At 40.2% G+C, this 19,816-nt stretch overlaps 1 protein-coding gene across 1 annotated transcript; it reads left to right on the top strand.

The window, feature by feature from the left end:
- Positions 1-128: 128 nt before the first annotated feature.
- On the top strand, positions 129-17,169 carry nek1 (NIMA-related kinase 1; the record flags this gene model as incomplete). The annotated part of the gene is given in 30 exon segments (XM_042221403.1): positions 129-215; positions 687-741; positions 1,047-1,247; positions 1,335-1,407; positions 1,754-1,872; positions 2,106-2,171; positions 2,485-2,544; positions 2,624-2,671; positions 3,166-3,246; positions 3,342-3,523; positions 3,611-3,730; positions 3,814-3,916; positions 4,254-4,340; positions 4,807-4,890; positions 4,997-5,074; positions 5,649-5,744; positions 5,847-6,047; positions 6,145-6,198; positions 6,296-6,536; positions 7,808-7,933; positions 8,075-8,251; positions 8,800-8,973; positions 9,073-9,178; positions 9,328-9,404; positions 9,498-9,709; positions 10,240-10,397; positions 10,666-11,027; positions 11,259-11,392; positions 12,428-12,560; positions 13,634-17,169. Coding segments are annotated over 30 exon segments (3,709 nt in total), but the record flags the coding sequence as incomplete, so codon positions are not given.
- Positions 17,170-19,816: the final 2,647 nt, after the last annotated feature.

Raw genomic sequence — 19,816 nt, 5'->3', positions numbered from 1 at the left:
TTTTTTCCCTTTTTTACAGCTGTTTTTGCTTTGATTTATGTCATTGTTTGTATTTTTGCACATTAGACAGTGCTTATTTGAAATATTGAAGCTTTAATATTAAAATGTGCTATTTTTCTGTTTTTCAGCACTGTAGAACTGGCAAGAACATGCATAGGAACACCATATTACCTGTCACCAGAGATCTGTGAAAATAAACCATACAATAACAAAAGGTACTTGGACTTCTGGAATATCGTACATTGGTGTCTAGTTGTCAAGCAAATTCAATAGTAATCAATGGGACAAGGTGTCTCCCCACTGAATCTTGAGTCTGCAGGATTAGGTGGTGGCTACAGTGTAATGTAAGGAGATCACCTCGCCTTTTTATTGAGTAAACTTGCTCGCTTACATCTACAGCAGGAAGCTGGTATTGATTTTTCTCCTTAACTATTTTAAGTGTACATGCAATTTAACCCACTTTAGTTACAATGAGTGAAGTAAATTTAGCTCAGTCTAAATGATCTGGAGTTTTCTTGTCAATAAAGTCTTGTTTTCATCTCAGTTTATAAAAGGAAAGGAAAGGGCATGCACTTGACTGTTGATACCTTATTGAATGAATAATAAACTTAACCCAGAACTTATCCCTGCCCACCCATTTGTATGTTCTCGCCTCTCATTTTCCTTGCTTTTCCTTCCTGCTGCAGTGATATTTGGGCCCTAGGGTGTGTTCTGTATGAAATGTGCACTCTTAAGCATGCAGTAAGTATTCTGTGTGAGCTGTTTAATTATAATTATACAGTATTTTAAGGTGTTTTATGCAGCATTTACTGTTCTCTCACATACCAATTTTGATCTCTTCCCTGTATATTCTATATGTATAACTGTAGTTAGATAATGTACTGTTAGATAATACACTGAAATTAATTTCCAGTATATTAATTCCTAATTTAATCTGTAATCCAGTACAGTCCCCACATTAAGAATCCCTATATAGTTCAATTGTCTTCAGTAATTTCTATGCAGTGGTTACAGCTGTGTGAGCCTTTGCATTTGTTTATTCTCAGTTTGAGGCTGGCAACATGAAGAACTTGGTTCTTAAGATAATTCGTGGGTCGTACCCTCCTGTGTCTTGTCACTACTCCCAAGAACTGCGATCTCTCCTTGCACAGCTGTTTAAACGCGACCCTCGAGAGCGACCCTCAGTCAACAGCATACTGGACAAACCTTTCCTCTCCTGCAGGATTGAGAAGTTTCTCACACCACAGGTAGACTCTGCAGCTGATTGTTAATTCTTTGGGTTTTTTATTTTTTGCAAAAACTAGATTGCTCATTAAATTTCTTACTCATTTCAGATCATTGCTCAGGAATTTCGCCATACTTTTCTTCACAAGCAGCCTAAATCTGGTGTGGCACAGGTGCCATCAGGTGAGCAAACTCGTCATGAAGAAGACTACAAGGGGTCTGTCTTCTACAGCTTGTTTGTAGATTCTAGAACTAATCAGCCACCAAGTCGGGCACATATTCATGGCATTATAGAGGACCTCGACACCTTAAATCAAAACTGATAAAAGAAGGATGCTGGACTTTTGCATCTTTTGTACAATAATCTGCTCATTTCTTTTTGATTTTTATTATGATGTGAAAATACACACACACACACACACTAAACAGTGTGTGTGTGTGTGGTGCGCACATTGGCTGACTAAAATACAAATTTTGTTAGTTTTTGAGTTTTTCTTCTAAATTACTTCTGGATATCTCATAACATCAGCCTCAGCCCAGAAGATTACAAAACCAGCCGCCAAATACGGAGTGCCTTTAACTGTGAGGAAGGTCCCAGATGGAGCCAGAAAGCCTGCAGACAAGAAACCAGCTGGAAAACACAAACCGGTTAGTAGGCTGTTATTGTTGATGACAAGCTGGTATGACCGATCTTTAGTCATGACGTTTGTTTTGTTTTGTTTTTTTGGGGGGTTTTTTTGGGGGGGGGGGTTGCCTTCTTATGCCAGATGCTGTATTTGTTGTCAATGCTTCTTCCATTTGTGTGTATGTGTGAGTAAGTGTGTATTGGTACATCATGTTATGTTGGCTACCTCTGAAGCCCAGTGTCATATGTTGCTCAGGCCCTTCTCCCAGCAACCCCCCAGAGAAGAGTGAGTCAAGTGGAAGAAGAGAGGAAAAAACACGAGGTACACTGAGAGCGCCATATTATATTCTCTAATAGGCTCCCTTTTTTTTTTTTCTCTCGCCATTCACTGACACGTGAAGGTCCCTTCTTATTAGCATTTTCAATTTTGCTCCCTCTCATTGCGCTTGCTCCCCATCTTCACCTGTTGTCCGCTCCCGGCCCATTTGGAGTGCTCTGCCTGATATAGCTTTCTCTTTTAACCAAACTTTTCCTCCTCGCCCTCTGACAGAGCAGTCCTGCTGGCTCTTTCCCTTGAGGCGGGTTTCTTTAAGATGTCTATTTTGGGGTTTGAATGGTTTTGTCTCATTCTATAGGATGGCATCAGAAAGAAGAGGATGGAGATGATCGAGAAAGAAAGGAAACAGAGAGAGCAGGTGAGCATACTGTTTAGTTTCTACATCTCCATGCAAAAAGTTTTTATACCTTTCGAACTAAAGTCTTTCTTTCTTTCAGATGTTCATGTTGAAAGCGGAGCAGATGAAGAGATATGAAAAGGAAAAGGTGGGTGATTAACTGAGCTTGGGTGTGTGGTTTTTATTTATTTTTTATTTCATTAGTGAAGGAAAGGGGATCCTTTTTAGGACAAAGTTAAAAAAAAAAAGTATTAAATATAAATTTTAATCAAGTAAAATTCTTACCAAAAGTCTATTAATTCAGTTCAGTTTCACTCTATATTCGTCCCATGGCCTAGAACACAGTTTGAGAACACTGAATGTATAGAAATTTATGGCTATGGCCACCATGACCCTAACTTTTTGTGTACTATAGTTTTAAGCTTCCTAAATGTTGGCAACATTTTTATATGAAGGAAATGATAAACTAACACATGAGTTGTCAAAGCACAGCCTGCAGGTCAGTGGCAGCTGTAGAGGGGGGATTTAGTCTGGATATTTTCTTTATCTTCAGCTAGGTGATTGATCTGAGCTCCACAGTGCATTCGTAGTTCACACACTCTGTACAGCTAAACCTAAATCTGAACCTTTAATCTCTTACAGATCAATCGAATAAACCAAGCTAGAGAACAAGGCTGGAAGCATGTCTTGAGTTCTAGTGGAGGTAGCAGCCCAGAGAGAAAGGTAATGTATATTTTTTTTGTTTTTGTCATATAAAGAGTTATGTCAGGATGCCCTCAGCGAGGGTTGCAACATTTTTTTTTGTTCTCCGTACTCAGTGTTTTGTAGGAGGTGGAAAGAGAGGTGCACATGTTGCTGCTGTTCAGGGTTCTACTCTAGCTCCTCTCCCTGGTAAAAGCTCTTATGAACACTACCATGCAATCCTCGACCAAATGGCTAGACCGACGCCTAAAGATGTCAGCAGGGAGAGCTCCTCAGCTGGACCTTGCAGTCCCATTCGGTAAGGTTATTTTATTTATTTATTTTTGGCTGTTTATGTGTGTTAAGTAGTATTTGTAATGACATTGCCTATTTATGTACTGACTAGTGTACCAGCTGCTGCAGGCACAGTGCTTCCTAACGGCCCTGCTCGACGACTCGACCCTGACTTAATCAAGAGAGAACTCCACAGGCTGCAGCATGTTTCCAAACAAGCCCATATTAGCAGGTCAGCTAGTCACATAGCTGTGTTGTTGTTCTCAACGGTGTAAAAGTTGAGTACGAATATTTATTATTGTGTTCTTTTCACAGGCAGCGCGGTCAAATGGCAGTTGGGCGGGCCTTTCAAGTTGAGGAGTTTTTGCAGCGGAGGAGGGAAGCTATGCTCAACAAAGCCCGTGCTGAAGGACAGCTGGTACATATTATAACTACTAATAAGTATATAGCCCCCATCATGAAAATACTGCATGATAACCTGTTACTATACTGGTGAAATTTATATGAACAGAAATAAAAACTGATATTGATATTTAGTAAGAAGCATTGTCAATCTAACAGCTTAATTAAGCTCTATTTCCGGTCTCAATATTGAATCAATTACAGACCTGTGACTGCAAATCACACTGAGAATCAAACGACTGCCTGCGAATGTTTTTATCCTTTTCTATTATTTTTGTCTTACACATAATCTTGTGGCAGCTAAGCTGTTAGGGCTCGAGTCCTAAAGTGTGGTTAAATTAAATGGTAAACAGGGTACTCGGCAAAACCTGGCAGCAATCTATGGAGGCCGGGCTGGTGGTGTTCGGTGCAGGAGGTCTAAACCCAACAAAGAGGAGGAGGTAGGAGGCAAAGGCCTGAACGCCCAGCCTCACACTTCACCTTACTCACAGCACGTCTGGCTTGGCACGTTTCACACGTCTGCACAAAGCTCCCTTTGACCCGCCCACAGTTCAACCCAGCAGCTCAAACTCATTGCCACTCCTTGTGCAATGTGTGGTGTTCCATTATCCCAGTTATGGCTGCTGTCTCATTTCAAATAACCACCTGAGTTTTGAGTTTGGTCATAAATGTTTTGCTCTGAATTGAATACATCTTCATTGCTGATTGTAAATTTGTGTTGTCTTTTGTTTTGTTTTTTGTTATTTTATCTAAATGGCTGATGCCTTTGTGTATAACATTTTTTTTTTTTATGTACAAGTCCCAACAAAGCATGTTTTGTTTTTTGTATGTCTGCTAATATCAGTACTGTACTCTCTGCTTTGTGTGTGTTCATTCAGTATGTAACATTTCTGTATTTGTTGTCAGGAGTACTTGGCAAGGCTCAGACAGATCCGCTTGCAGAACTTCAATGAGCGCCAGCAGATCAAAGCTCGACTCAGAGGAGAGAAGGTACATTATTCCACCTCTTCACAGGGTGCCAATAATGAAGGTGGTTTTCAATTTTTGCTGACATTTTTGTCTCCTGGGTGTTGATGTTGCTTCCTGTGTATTTCAGTATGATAGCGATGGTTCTGACAGCCAGGAGTCCAGTGAGGAGGCCGAGCTCAGGAGAAAGAAGATAGAGGCTTTAAAAGTGAGTCTAGAAGAAGCAAAAAACAATTGCATTTTCCAATATCCGATGTTTATTTGATAACTTCATTTGCAGAGACGTTAACAATGATTAAAATGACAGCAAGAGGAAGATGATGTAATGCTCTTCCTTTTCTGCTTTGCCTGTAACTTGTTGCTGTAAAGAGGCTTAAAAAGTCATGGCTGTCGTTTTGTCCTGAAACAGCACCGGGAAATATAAAAAAAACACTGTCATCAGAGAAGACATTGGATTTTGTACAGCCCTATTTTTAGTAATCGTATTTTGATCATTGCTACAGCCCCTAAAATCCACGGCTCAGAGTAACCGAACACGTGAGATTTCACAAAACTTCCACAGATCAAAACATGGTTTATTAAGCAAAAACAGTGACTAACCCTAAACCTCGAAACAACCACCCAGTGGGTCACCGGTATCAATGTTTTCTCCTGGACTAATGTTTAGAAACAAAACTACTTCAAGCTAAATATGAAAACCATCGGTAATTCCCAAGTCAACTTATAATAAACAAAACTGTAACATTTATCAAAGCGTGTCATTGTTTTGTTCTGTTTTGCAGGCACAAGCTAATGCCCGTGCAGCTCTTCTGAAAGAGCAGCTAGAGAAGAAGAGGAGAGAAGCATATGAGCGAGAGAAAAGGGCATGGGAGGACCATGTAAGCATTTGTTTTTGGTTCATCCCTGTCTTGTCTTAGTGTGACCTTACTGGTGCATTAGTTAAAGTATAAGCTAACTTTGCATGTTGACTGTTATGGAAGCTTGCAGCACGAGGGGTCAAAGGTGGCATGGCGGGAGCAAATATAGTGGCCTCAGAAGCAGTATCGTCTACCTCTGATAGTCCTCTTCCACAGCCAGGCCCCTCTCAGCCAGAACCAGCTGCCAAAACTCCAGCCCTGCCTACACCCAAACCCTCCACCCCAGCTATATCCATGACTGCTGCCCTAAAGAACGTTGGAGCAGTCAGTATATAATTGATGTATAACACTATCTCTCACAGTACTTTGGGATATTTATTTATTAGCTACATGAATTTGGCTTTTTTTTTTTTTTAAACAGATGACGCCACTAAAGGAGAGCTTGCCTGAACCAGAGTCTGCAACCATGATCCAGGTGAGGTGATTAGTTGTTAAAATTTATGAAATCAAATAACAACGCCATTCGTTCTAATGAAAAAAAATACTGTTATGCAATCACTTCTCTGTAACAGAGTGAGAAGAAGCAGATTCTGCGCAGACTTAACCAGAACCTTAAAGCTCAAAGCCCAGTGGAGGAGGTGGAGGAGTCTCCTTCGGCCCCAGCAGAATCAAGTCCTGCTCCAACCCAAAACCAGTCTGATACAGACAAGCGCCCCTCTTCCAATGAAGACCGGAAGAAGTGGGAAGCAGCAGAGCTACCTGTACTTCCCGTGGCTCAGCAAACTTTAGAGGAAACGTGTGCCACAGCAAGCCGTGAGTTGAGTCTAACTAGAGATGAATTAAGAGGATTACAGTATGTTTTGTTTTGTTTTTTTTGTGGTGTGCCATGCCCTGACAAACAGAGAGAAGTCTCACAACTTGCAGCGAACTTCATAAAACGACTGGGCAGTTTTTTGAAAGCCCCGATTTGGACATAGGGTAACTGAGCCAAAGCTTAAAAACTGCATGTATAGAATCACCAGTCAAATGTGATTGACAGCCAAAAAAGGTTTGTTTTCCTCCCAAAAAGAAAGTTTATAAAACTCTTTACCCACAAACGTTTAATACACATATACAAACTCTAAAGCTTCATTAAAGGCTCAGTCTTCTTAAAAAAAGCAGTAAATGCACATAGTTGAAAATGTGGTGGACATCTGACCACCAACTGTCGTCTTTGCTATTTAGTGAGTGTGTTTATCATTTCATCTTTTAAATTTTAACCAAATAAAACAAATGAAATTGGCCTTTTTAGCCTGTATGAATAAAAGTTAACACCTGTCTGAAACCATGATGTCAAGCTAGAAATCGTGGCATAAACAGACTGTGACCTAAATTTTGACAGAAGCATTACGCAAGTTACAGTTGGCCTACAACCACATTTAAAATCAAAATAAAGGATTTCTGTCTAAAGCAGTTTAGATTACTATAACAATGACTTCATAAGTCAAAAATTCAATGAGACAGCTGCAGCTCATGCAACATGCTAACACTAAAAAAATTGGATTACTTTAAAATCCTTGTACTGCTTTACAAAGCACCAAATGGACCTACTTAGATTTCACATTTATTCATACTTCATGAAACATCCAGACTTTTAAGGCAATTAGGACCAGGTTTAATCTCCATTACTGGAATCACAACAAAATAACAAATGCAGCTTTCAGTGTTTCAGCTCCTCAGTTCTAGAGCAAATGTCTTGAACACTTGATGTCAGCTAAAACTGCTGCTCCGTTTAAGTCATTGCTAAACTTTCGTTTTTGTGGGTCCTATCAATAAAATCACACCTGTAACCTCCTAACTTTTGATTTGCTTTAATCTCATCTTTTGTTTGTTTGAGATTATGCTCCTTGCTACATTTCCCATTATCATCATGTTGTGTTTTTCATATAGTTTATTTCTGCAAAGAAGTGCCTTGTATCGAAACAGATCAATTGAAATATATTTGTTTTGACATTATAATTCTTCAGTTGATTTCTATTCAGGATCTGTTGGTTTCTCTACTAAAGGGCAGGTTTGCCAAATTTCCCCTTCTGTTATCTCATTAGCCACTTCAGCATCTCCAGATGGTAGGCCGTCCTCTGGTGGTGACAGGAAGAAGTGGGAGGCAGGAGTTCCACTTGTCCTTTCTGCAGCTCAGCAAACTCTAGAGGATACATCCCTCATGACCATTGGTAAGTCCTTTCCCGCTGAGTCAGAACAAGCACACAGCTTTCCATATAACTGCTCTCTGAGTATTACCTCTCTCTCTGTCTCTTTCTATTTCTGGTTTTGGTTTGTTTGTTTGTTGTTTTGTTTTTATTTTTTTGTCTCAGAGCAAACAGCGGGCGAAGTTATACAGATGGCTGTGCTACAGGAAGATGCTCCCAGGAAGATGTGGGGAGCAAGTCCAGACTCTCAGGTGCTGAAGGTACTTAAGGAGGCAGAACTTCAGCCACTCACCCAGCCACTGGAGACTCTCACCATATGTGAGGACGAGTCTTCTAGTCCTGGTTAGTCTTACTTACAGTTTCTCACCTCATGATGATTTTTTTTTTTTAATGTGAGTGTCAACATGAAACAAATTCAGTTAGCTTCTGGGCTCATGTCTTGTCTTTTGGATTTTTTTTCTCTCCTGACTCTGAGTTAATGTGATCACAGGAACAGCAACAGGTCATGTTACACTATTAAAAGGCATGGGTTTGTTTTTTTGGGGGGGGTGTTATTTTATATTTCTAACAATTTGACTAAATTAGGCCAAAAACTTTGCTTGGTACTGCAGGAATAGTTTTGATGTGAAATTTAGAGAATATTTCCCTGTATTTGTCCCAAAGTTGCAGATTTATTTATTTATTTATTTATTTATTTATTTATGAGAAACTACATAAATAGTGAGTTAGGGTAGAAAAGTACTGCAAGAGCATGTCTGGATTTACTTCAACACATGGAGAGATGAAGAGTCCTTTAATGTTTACATTTTTCTTATTTGGTCCTGCTTTAAATAATATGCGCTTGTCATGTACTATTATTATTATTATTATTGTCTCTTGGTTTCTTTCAGTTAAATTAAACCAGATGACAGCAGAAGCTGGCATTGTGAAGATACCTAAAGAAGTGTTACCCCCTGTAGTGGCTGAGAGTCCTACAGCTACAGATGTGGCCTCACATCAAGAAATCTCCATGGCTGCTGCAATAGAGAGCCCAACACTGCCAACCAGCGTTACTGAGACTCAGGGTTAGTACCTGATATTGATCCAATCTTTTGCTGTTTATTTAAATTTTTATTTTTGTTGTTTTTCCCCAGCTAAGTCCAGTGATGCTTAAATTCCTTTAGATCCAGCAGACTTGGAGTCGGTGTTTTTAGAGGAAACCCCTAAACAGGCCTCACATCCTCCAAGCAGTGTGCAGCAGGCTTGGGAGAAGGAAGGCCAACAGCAAATGTGAGTGTTAAATGAAATCAAAAATTTGCATTTTTCATACCAAAATGAAAATTGAGCTTTTTGTTATTATGATTTAAAACTCCTTTAAATAAATAAATGCACAAAGGCAACATGCAGGTCTGTGAAGCTAAGCTGGATTTCTTCTACAGGCCAGCAGAGGGCGATATAAGACCAACAGGCAACAAAGAGGCTGAGCAGAGTGCAGACAAAGCTCCTGAGCCATCAGGTGAGATCAATGTGTAGTGAGCCAAGATTACTTTTTCAGGGTAAGTATTATCTTAATTAAACCTGCCCCCATTTTTCCTCTCTACTGGTTTAGCTCAGCATGAGGAGCCCCTATTTATGAAACTGTGTTCCCCGGCCCACCGACGCACTGCCGCCCTCGCTATCCTCTCAGCCCAGTCCTCCATGGATGAATCATCCTCCTCTCTGGCCTCTCGCTCACGCTCTGTCTCACCTCTACGCTCCAAACACCAGAATGCACTCCTCATTGGTCTTTCTACAGGCATGTTTGATGCCAACAACCCCAAGGTGATTACTAGCAGAATATAACACTTTTTTGTGTGTGTGCGCGGACATTGTGTTACATAATAAAGGGAAGCTCCAAAGTTAATTATCTTAAGTATTAAACCCAGGACATTGTTAGCTGTAAGAGTGATCAGGTGTTTCAGGACATTTATCTCTTCTCCCTGGTGTGATGTAGAGGCTTGTGCAGTATTTTGGGTAGGATTTCAGTCTTCTTTATTAATGAGAAGGCTGAAATGAATCCATTAATCTCCCAGTCTGAACCTCCGCTGAGTCTTATATTACAGGACGAGCATCCATCAACCATTATCTTTCACGACCTTCATCAGGGACAATGAGATCTGCAGAGCTCAACATTTTTAATATGCATTTAAAAATGGCTACGTAGAATAGGATCTTGTCATAGAGTCATGTCCTATTCTGGCCCCTTCTTTGCATATTAAGCCCTTGTTTATTGTGTCATATGAATTCCACTTGCAGTTGTGTTAGTCAAACACTCAGAATATTCTGTCACTGTGTTTGGTTTGTGCCCGCAGATGCTGCGGACATGCTCTCTACCAGACCTGAGTCGACTCTTCAGCTCTCAGCAGGACGTTACAGTGACTGGCGAGGCTAACGTTGCTCCAGACAACAACCTGGAAATTGAGGACCTGGATGAGGCAGGAAAAGATGATGACCAGTCTGAGACAGAGGAGTAAGAAAAGCACGAAATCTAAAAACATCCTAAGACATTTTCTGGCCCAGCTGTTCATGATTATGAGTAGTATTTTTAAGACAAAGTTAGGTTCTAATTTTTCCATAGGCGTAATCAGAAATAACAACAACCTGTATCTGTAAACTATATAAAGACAGGTAGTTGTTACAATGACAACTATTGCAAGCAGCTTTATATTTAAGGTAATGACCCTACAATATTAGAGAGAAAACTATTGTTTTCTAAGAAACCTTGTTCTGTTTCTTAGTGCTTATGAAGATGAAGATCTGCGTGACATCAGGGCATCCATGGAGAGACTGCTGCAAGAGGAGGTTGGAGCTGGCGACTTTAATGGAAACCCTCCTGAGAGCAGAGACCAGGAGCTTTTCAACAGGATCGCAGCTGAAATCGATCAGGACAACAATCGGATGGCGTTAGACGATGATGAGGATGAAGATGAGGATGAAGAAGAGGAAGATGATGAAGGCGATGAGGAGGAAGAAGAGGAAGCGGAGGAGGAATGCTCAAATGGAAGTCCTGCTGATGAGGAGGCAGGGGAATTGCTTACCAATGGTGTGGGAGAGGAGAACCACAGTAATAACAGGCAGCTCAATGAAGAATGGCATTCGGGTAAGGACAGAACATCACAGAGACTCAGACGTTTCGGTCTATTTTACTCAGGTTGCTTTAAAACATTACCCAACTCTAGTTTTTACATTTAGCTTGTTTTATGTTTGAAACTGCTTAAGACCTTAGAATATTAATTAAAGATTATATTTATATTCCTTCAGCACCTTCATAGTTTTCGAGACCAAAAGTTTGAGATTTTTATGTGAAGTGATTGGTTCTGCTCCACAACAGATGGCAGCGGAGAGGAGCAGGGTGGAGAGATGGAGCATCATGACAGCATCTTCAGCCGTCTGGAAGAGCTTCGGTTCAACCTGGAGCAGCAGATGGGTTTTGAGAAGTTCATTGAGGCCTACAATAAGATTAAGGTATGAAATATTCATTATCTCTCTTTGAAATCTGGAGTTTGTTCGTATAACTTCACAGTTAAAGTGAAAATACAAGTCAAAATCAAATTTACTTTTTTTTTTTTCCTCTGGACCGCTGTGCTATATCTGGAGTGTTTTTAGCATGAGGTGCCCAGTTTTGGACATTTCAGCTGTAGAGATGTCTGCTTTAATACTGCAGCTCAGCTTATAGGGGATGTCATTAAGGTTTGTATCTTTTGCATAGTGATGCTGCTGGCATGTGTAGTTCTTTAGAAGGAAAATAGCTTGTGAGTGAAACCGCTTAGAGCAAGATTTGAAGATTATGTTCATGACAAAGTGCATCTTCTCCAGTGTGGACAGCCGACTAAGCAGCTACTTTTGTGGGGAGTTGGGGGAGGTGCGTATATTACATATTCTCTAGCATGTCCTGGTCTGCCCAAGGTCTCCCGGTGTGAAAAACACCTCACCTAAGAGGAGCAAGATGCTCAAACCTTTGCAGCAGACTCATTTTGGCTCTACTTTTCCTGCATCCAAGTGAAAGACCAGACATAGTCTCCCTCCATGAATTGTCACGTTCACATTTTGCATGCCTGAGTGATCCAAGGAGCTTTGTTGTTGGGAGAAATTTGCCCCAATAATATGACTATAGAACATAGCTGGTAGTGTCTCCAAAGGAAAAATTGGAAAAATGTATGGCCACAATAAGTAATATTCAAAAACGACTCTATTCAAGAAACCTCATCTAAATCAGGGGCTTTGAGGCCCCACCCTGGAGCCAGCCAAGGGGAATCTCAGACTCTATGGGATAAGGTTCAGCCCAAGTGAGCCGCATGGGCCCAGCATCCACTGGAGGAACCATTGGTGTCTTATTGGTGGATTGGACTGCAGTCAAGGGTGGTGGTTCAGTCTCTCTCTGCATTAACTGATTCTCCAAAATAATGCAGTCATATTTAAAACATATACATCTGTGCTGTCCTTTTAAGCATTACATCACACGACTGATTGAAGAGACTTGTTGTTGTTTTGATGCTCAAGGCCATACATGAAGATGAGGACGAGAATATTGACCTGGGCTCCAGTTTGGTCCTAAGCATTCTAGGAACTGAGCACCAGCATCTGTATCCCAACATCCTTCATCTAGTGATGGCAGATGGCGCTTATCAAGAAGGTGAGTGACAGTTTTATCATATTATCATTTTCAGTGTCTCTGATTTAAATAAATAACATTTAAAATGATATTCTTTAATGTTATTACATGACACACAATAAAAGAGTTCAAATTAGTTTTTCACTTGGACCTGGTTCATTTTATTTATTTATTTTTTCTTTTATATAATTTTTAATTTTCACACCGTTTTCCTTCTGAGCCACAAACATCCGAGCAGGTTTCTTTTCATTGTTCTCGTCAGCGACAGCATCAGCGCCGTGTCAAAATTCTGTCCTCTTTTCTCACGTTGTTGCTCAGTCTCTTCACCAAGTCGTGAAGAGACTGAGCAGATGTGAAAGACACCCTTAACTCTGTTTTCTTTGTCGTGCTCTGTGCTGAGCGTGTCGTCGGACTTGGGGGGCCACAGCAGAAGTAGAAAGCAGTTAATCCCTCAGGATGGGAGCAGGCTTCAGATATATTTTCTAATTGAACATCTTTGTTTGATAGTTTGTTCATTTTCTATTTTTACTGTCTTCTGAAGTAGAGATGAATGATGCAAATGTCAGATATCTCCCCTGAGGGCTCGTCTCAAGATCTGTTATCTTATGGCTTACATCCACGCAGTGGTGGATATAATTATATATTTTTGAAGCAGCAATCAGAGAGCAAACTGTTGTAAGGCAGCATAGTCTATTAATTGTGCCAAAATCTCAAGTTCTTCTTTTTTCTTTTTTTCCCCCCCTCCCTTTGGCTCTTCTTCTTGCCAAAAAGGGCAAATATTCTTACTATTGTCATCACATACTGCATTTCAAACTTTGGGAGGGGCGGCATATAAAAACAATTTAAAAAGAGAGAAGCTTGATAAGCTTGTTTTAGACAGTAGATAAACTGATGAGCTGCAACAGATCCAAATATGAGACCAGTACAGATTGGCAGATGGCTGCCAGTGACCTGGTGAGGTTAAATGTTTGGTTCTGTTGTTCATTATAACAATGCTGTCATTGTCTCTCGCCTCCTCTGTCGTTTACTTTTAGGAGTAATGGTCCAACTGCTTTGTTGAATTGTTGTGATTTTCTTTGTTGTCTTTCTTTTAGATAACGATGAGTAATGTTTCGTGCAATGGAGCTGCTGGCAGCTTTGACAATCTGCTAGCAATCTGATGTCTTCCTGTGACACACACGATCGGCAGAAGGATCTATGCATGAAGTGTCCCAGCCTCACATCTAACAGTGTTTCAGGCACACTTGCATGATGTATAACTAATACACTCAAGACTGTACTTCATACTTTGACTATCAACACCTGACACTCTTTTCTAACCAGTGGTCTTTCAAAAGTGCATTATGGAAAAAGACATGTGTTGTTGTTAACCAAAGTTTACTGCAAAATCAAGTAAATGTTTCGTCCACATCTGTGAGTGAAAGACGCACATGGGTTGTCACGATTAAAAGCATAGACTTTGTTGTGTTTAACATTGTTGTTGGTTCAGTTGGACTCTTTGGTGGATGAAGATCTGGTCCTCTCAGGTGCTCTCTTTCTGTCCCATCCTCAACCACAGCTTCAGAACTTTAACCAGGTCAGGATTTTATTCAAAACCAGTTCAGCCTCTTTTTCTTGTGATTGTTGTCACCAAATAAGAAGTTAAATAATATCTAAGGCATTTTCCATGTTTCGTACTGCTTGGATTAAATTAAGCAAAGTTAAACATTTTTGTGAGTGAGACTGTTGTATATGTTGCCAAGGAACTGTAGCAAGACTGTGGTTGGTGTGACGAGTGGAGCAGGTCAGAGTTGTACTGATGATATAACTTGTCATATCGACGCTAACAGTAAATCATTTTTGTTTCTAAATTTAAATACTGCAGAACTTTATATGAAATAAAAACCTTTTTTAAAGAAGTTGAAGAGTTATTCTATTTCTTCCCACAAAGAAGGGTTTAGACAGCAGACATCAGGCTTGTGATTTAACTGCCTTACAATTTTTTATTTTTTTTTATTTTAAAGGTTGAGTTAGATTGTTTTAAACAAACAAATTAACAAATTAATTTTTGAAATCTGGTAAAAACGACTTCTTTGAAATTTGGTGACATCTTTGACCACAAGGTGGCAGCATTTTAGCAAAAGGTTCCACCCAACCAACATAGATTAGATTCTTTGTTAGAAATTATCTATTGCTACCCAAAAGAGAACTTTTAATTCATGCTTTCCACAAACTAAGTTGGCTAATTATGGCTATAAAATGTTACATGACCTCATTTTAACTTCAGTTGTTATCTCTGCTACAAAATACTCATCTTGGATGTAACATCATAGCTTTTTGTTTCTTTATATTTTGTTAGTAGTTTTAATTAATTGAAACTTCTGTAAAAAGCTTTCAAAATATTCCTAAAGGCAGTTTTTGTAATTATGTTGTGCAGGTAGGCCTTTGCCTTTTGCCAGGTTACAGTTGTTAATAAGAATGACTGACTCACTGCACCATCTCCTGGTACAGATTGGTATTACATGAAAGTACAGCCTGGCCCTGGCTTCATTTAAGTTGGTTTCTCTTCAGTGCAGTACATGGATGTTTTGTGAGACTTGGTACATTTAGGTTTTAAACAAATCGGTGTACAACAAGTAACTCACAGCCCCCAACATTTTACATTATTTTTTAAATGTAATGTGTGTTTATTTATTTTTTCCTAAAACAATCTTTAGATTAGAAATGTGGTTGTGGAAAGAGAATCATTCTACTTTTCACAGGTTATTGGATGACTGTGCCACTGGTGAGGACACAAGGCTATTTTCAGCTACAGCCTGTTTCAACGGACCACTAACCCTTCCTGTCAGCTAGCAAGATTTATTTGAACTCGTGATCCCTGTGGAATAATATAACACGAGGCAGTGTTCTAAGACCACATCTCATTTACCATGACAGGAGACTTCGGTATGTGTCCTATAGTATGGGTTGGAGTATTCTTGAGTAGCTGACCTACAGTGCCATCCTTTCATTAAGAAAAAAAAATGGTCTCATACGATTTCACCAGTAGTTCTAGGTCCCTATGTTTTTATTTGTCTGTAGTTAACATATCTCAGGTTTGAACTCGTCAGCCCTGTCAGGACAAAGCAATGAATTATATTTTGATTAGTGCCACTAGTATTGAAGTAAAAGTCAGCCTGGTGATTAGGCCAGAAACTGAGCTGAGAATCTTCACATCTCTACAAGATGTTGCTTTTATAAATTAAATCTTTCCTAGCCGGTGATGAAGGACTGAACACTGATTTCTGACACCAGCCCTAACATAAATATCACACTACTTAAACTGCAATATGTCATTGCCCTGCATATGTTTCAAAGCTGAGGCATGCAAAGAGGGTTACACATTGGATTTCATGTTCAAATAATACACAGATATCCAGTGGATTAAATTCTCTTTACATGCATTTATTCCTTTTTTTATTTTGCTTTTTTTTTTTAACTGAAATTAATCTGAAGTTTGAGTCTTTGCACATAAATGCTGCACTTATATGTGGGTTTAAGCCTCTAAATATATTTAGACCTTTAGTCAAGGGCCCGACAGGAGCAGCTCTTAACGCCCTTAAATGACTTCATTCACTATTTATACTGCTCGGTGTCATTGTGCTTGTTTGTTGTTCCATATCTGATTTAGTTATTCTGTTTTAACTCCCACCATGTGGCTTGTATTATGCATGGGTGGTTGTTTTATCTCTGTAGTGATTAGCATTTTTACTTGTTAAGAGAGACATATATAGTACATGAAGGCAAGCAACTGTCAGTATAATCAGAGCATGAGGGACTTTGAAACAGCACTTATGGCTTTCTTTTAGATATAAGCGCATTATAGGCTCAGTGTGAAGTCTTGGTACAGCAAATCTAATTTTAGGTCTTGCAAACATAGAATTGTCAGAAAGTCACTTTAAAGTTTTGCCTTTATCTCTTCGGGTTTGTGGTTATGAGGTCTGTTAAGTATCACAGCTGCAGTAAAATGTATGGTGGCCCAGTGATGCCAAAATGCAACATCCAATTTCTTTATTGCAAAATTGAATTTGGGGTTGCAGGGACGGCGGGTGTGGGAGCCATCCAAGCTGTTATAGTGCAAAAGGCTGGTACACCCTGGACAGGTCATAGCTCGCCATAGGGCGAATCCAAAGACAGACAATCATTCACGTTCAGATTCACACCTGCAGACAATTTAGAACCAGTTAACCTAAAATGAACCATCCATCGATTCTCTTCCACTTATCCTTAACAGGGTCGCAGAGGTGCTGGACCTTATCCCAGCCACCGTGGAGCGAAAGGCGGGGTACAAGCTAGACAAGTCACCAAGCTGATGTAGGGCTAACACAGAGAGACAGACAACCTTTCGCACTTATGGACAATTTAGAGTTACCAGTTAACCTAACCCTACTAAGTGCATGTCTTTGGACAGTGGGAGAGAGCCAGAGAACCTAGAGAGAATCCAAGGAAAACTCCACTCAGAAGGGCCCCAGCCAGCTGGTGGGTTCAAACCCACAACTTTCTTGCTATGAGGCGACAGTACTGACCACACCACTGGGCCACCCACAGAAGAAGAAAAAACACATTTCAGGAAATACAACATAACAGAAAACACCACAAAACTACCCAAAACACAGAAAACAACTGAAACATAACAGAAAAACACAATGTTACAAAAACCTCATCAAAACAGAGAAAGTGGAACAACAGCAAGGAAACATAATAAAATTGTGTTTTCTGAAACCTTATTGCATTTTTATTGTGTTTTCAGAGGGTTTTGTTTGTCTAAATGAGGTTCTGTTTGAGGCCTTTTGTATTTGTAATTTCACGATGATATCAACTCCAAGGCACTCTCTTACAAATATCAATACCTTCAGTGTCACCATAAGGTCACATTTAGTCATGTTTAACCTGAATTGGTGGGTGGCACAGTGGTAACAGCTAACACTGTCATCACAGCATGAAGCCTTGCTAGGGTTTTCTCTGTGGAATTTGCATGTTCTCCCTGTGTCTACGTGGGTTCTCTTCAGCTTCCTCTCATACTCCAAAATATGTCCATGTTAAGGTAACTGGTGATTCTTAATTGTCTGTAGGTGACGGTCTGTCTTTCTGAGTTAGCCCTGTGATAGACTCGTGACCTATCCAAGGTGTTCCCTGCCTCTCCCGTCTCCCCACCACCCCAAACTGGATAAAAACATGAACAGAGTTAAATAAATGAGCTAAATAGTTTCAGTCCCTCCCACGCAAAGCCCCTGACATTATAGTGAGGATGTAATGAATTTAATTCTTCTCGGAATTTTCCATAGGGCCTCCTTGATCCAAGCATGAAAAGAGGAAAAATCACCCCACAGAGAAACATATGCGCTCAAGCATTACCATGCAGCGTTCGTTGACATTGAGTTTACGATGCCTAATCTAATTTGAAAGCAGGTTGCCTCAGGCTGAGTTAGTAAGTTTGAAAGCCTCATCAAAGCAATACAAATGAAGATCACTGGATGTGAGAGTCCTGATCTTAGGAGCACATTAGGCTTAAAGCGTTTGGGCTGCTTTCAATTAAGACAGTGAAATGTCAACTGGTGAGCAACACTACATATAATAGCTCTATAATCTGTGCTTGCTAATAAAAAAAATGGCTTTCCTCTCTGGTATTGGCTGTATTTCAATACTTTGTGTCTCGCACATCTATTTACAGTAATGGACTGTACAAGAGAGAGCAATATTTCTGTCAAGGCCCATCCTTTCGTGGAAATTGGGACATATGTCTTGTCATGTCCTCTGCTGCTTTCCTCGTTTCCATTTATAAGCAGTAAGCAGTAAGTATAAGCACAGCTGTCCCCTTCATCGTTTGCAGCTCTGCATGTGTGTGTGCAGTGATGGGGTTTTTTTGCCCTCAGGTGCAGTCATTATGAAGGATTATTGCCTTTCCGCGTGTACAAATCATTCCCGTTGTCTTTCCGAATAACATCATTTAATGTCTCTGAATGCGAGTGTGTGGTAATGCACAGGGGTCAAGCTGAAAAGGAGGGGCAGGGGCTATTGTCTGGGAGGAGGTGGAGGGGCGGAGTGCAGCCTCCTTACGGCGAGGAAATATGACCTGCGGGCTTCTACCAGCTCCCGTGGGATTGCATGTGACAGAGGAGCGCCACCTCTGAATAAATCTCTTTTCTTTATTGCCTTTTTTCTCCCTCGCCTTCATCTCTCCCTCTTGCTCGATATACAGTGTCCTCCAAAAGATAAAAATAAATCACATGTTTATTGTCTGACTGTGTCTCGCTTGCTCTTCTCTCCCTCAAGTAGTTCTGTGTTTGCAGAGAAGGTTATCACGAGTCAAAGGTCCATTTCAAATGTACATCTTATAATAAATGGTTAAAGCAGCACCTCTGGAGATATGTCCTGCATCTCCCTTTTGCCTTTTTTCTTTTATATGACTCAGTGATGGCTCCATCAGTTTGCCTTTGCCTCAAGAAAAGATAGGATAATATCATCCCAGTGTCATAAAACTACAGAAGCATCAGAACTTCAGCTCAGGACTAAAAAGTATTTTACATAAAAGTTAAAACAGAGGCGTCAAACATGCAGCCCGGGGGACAGAACCAGCCCACCGGGGGCTCCAGTTCGGCCCATTAGATGGCTTTGTAAAGTGTGAAAAATGCAATAAAGAAATTAATTATTCAATGTTTTTGAGTTAAATTGCTCTACCCCATGTCGGGATGAAGTGCCAACATTACAATAAAAACTATTTTTACATTTAGACAATTTGTTTGAATTATAAAGATATAAATTACTGTTGTTGTTTATGAAACTCTGCATGTGAAGGGTTTGTGCCTTTGTTCACACTGACAAGCCTGGCAGAGATAGGAGACAAAAGATTTCTAAGACTGTAGAAATGAAAGTAGTGAGACATGTGTCTAAAGATCCCACAACGACTGCCAAGACACTCACGAGTTAATTAGTTAAGTCAGGAATTGTAGCGTCAAATAAGACAATGACCCTGCACAGGAAGAACTGTGAGGACTGGAGAAATCCACTTCAAGCCACTCTGAAGTGTGCTAAGGACAATCTAGAGAAAGATTATGAATACTGCAAGCACATCCTTTGGTCATACAAGACAAAACTCAAGCTCTTTGGCCACAGAAACGCTGCTTATGTTAGGGGAAGGAAGGGAGAAAGAACACCCATGGTGAAACAAGGTGGTGGGAGCGTTTCATTGTGTGGATTCTTCAATGTGTCTGGAACTGTGACTCTCTTCAAGGTGGAAGGAATCATGAAGAAAGAAGGAT

This window comes from Haplochromis burtoni, unplaced genomic scaffold (genome assembly GCF_018398535.1).
Source record: "Haplochromis burtoni strain Fernald_Lab_line unplaced genomic scaffold, NCSU_Asbu1 Contig_65, whole genome shotgun sequence".
Taxonomy (NCBI): Eukaryota; Metazoa; Chordata; class Actinopteri; order Cichliformes; family Cichlidae; genus Haplochromis; species Haplochromis burtoni.
Note: the sequence above shows the minus strand (reverse complement) of the source record. Positions and strands in the feature narration are given on the sequence as shown.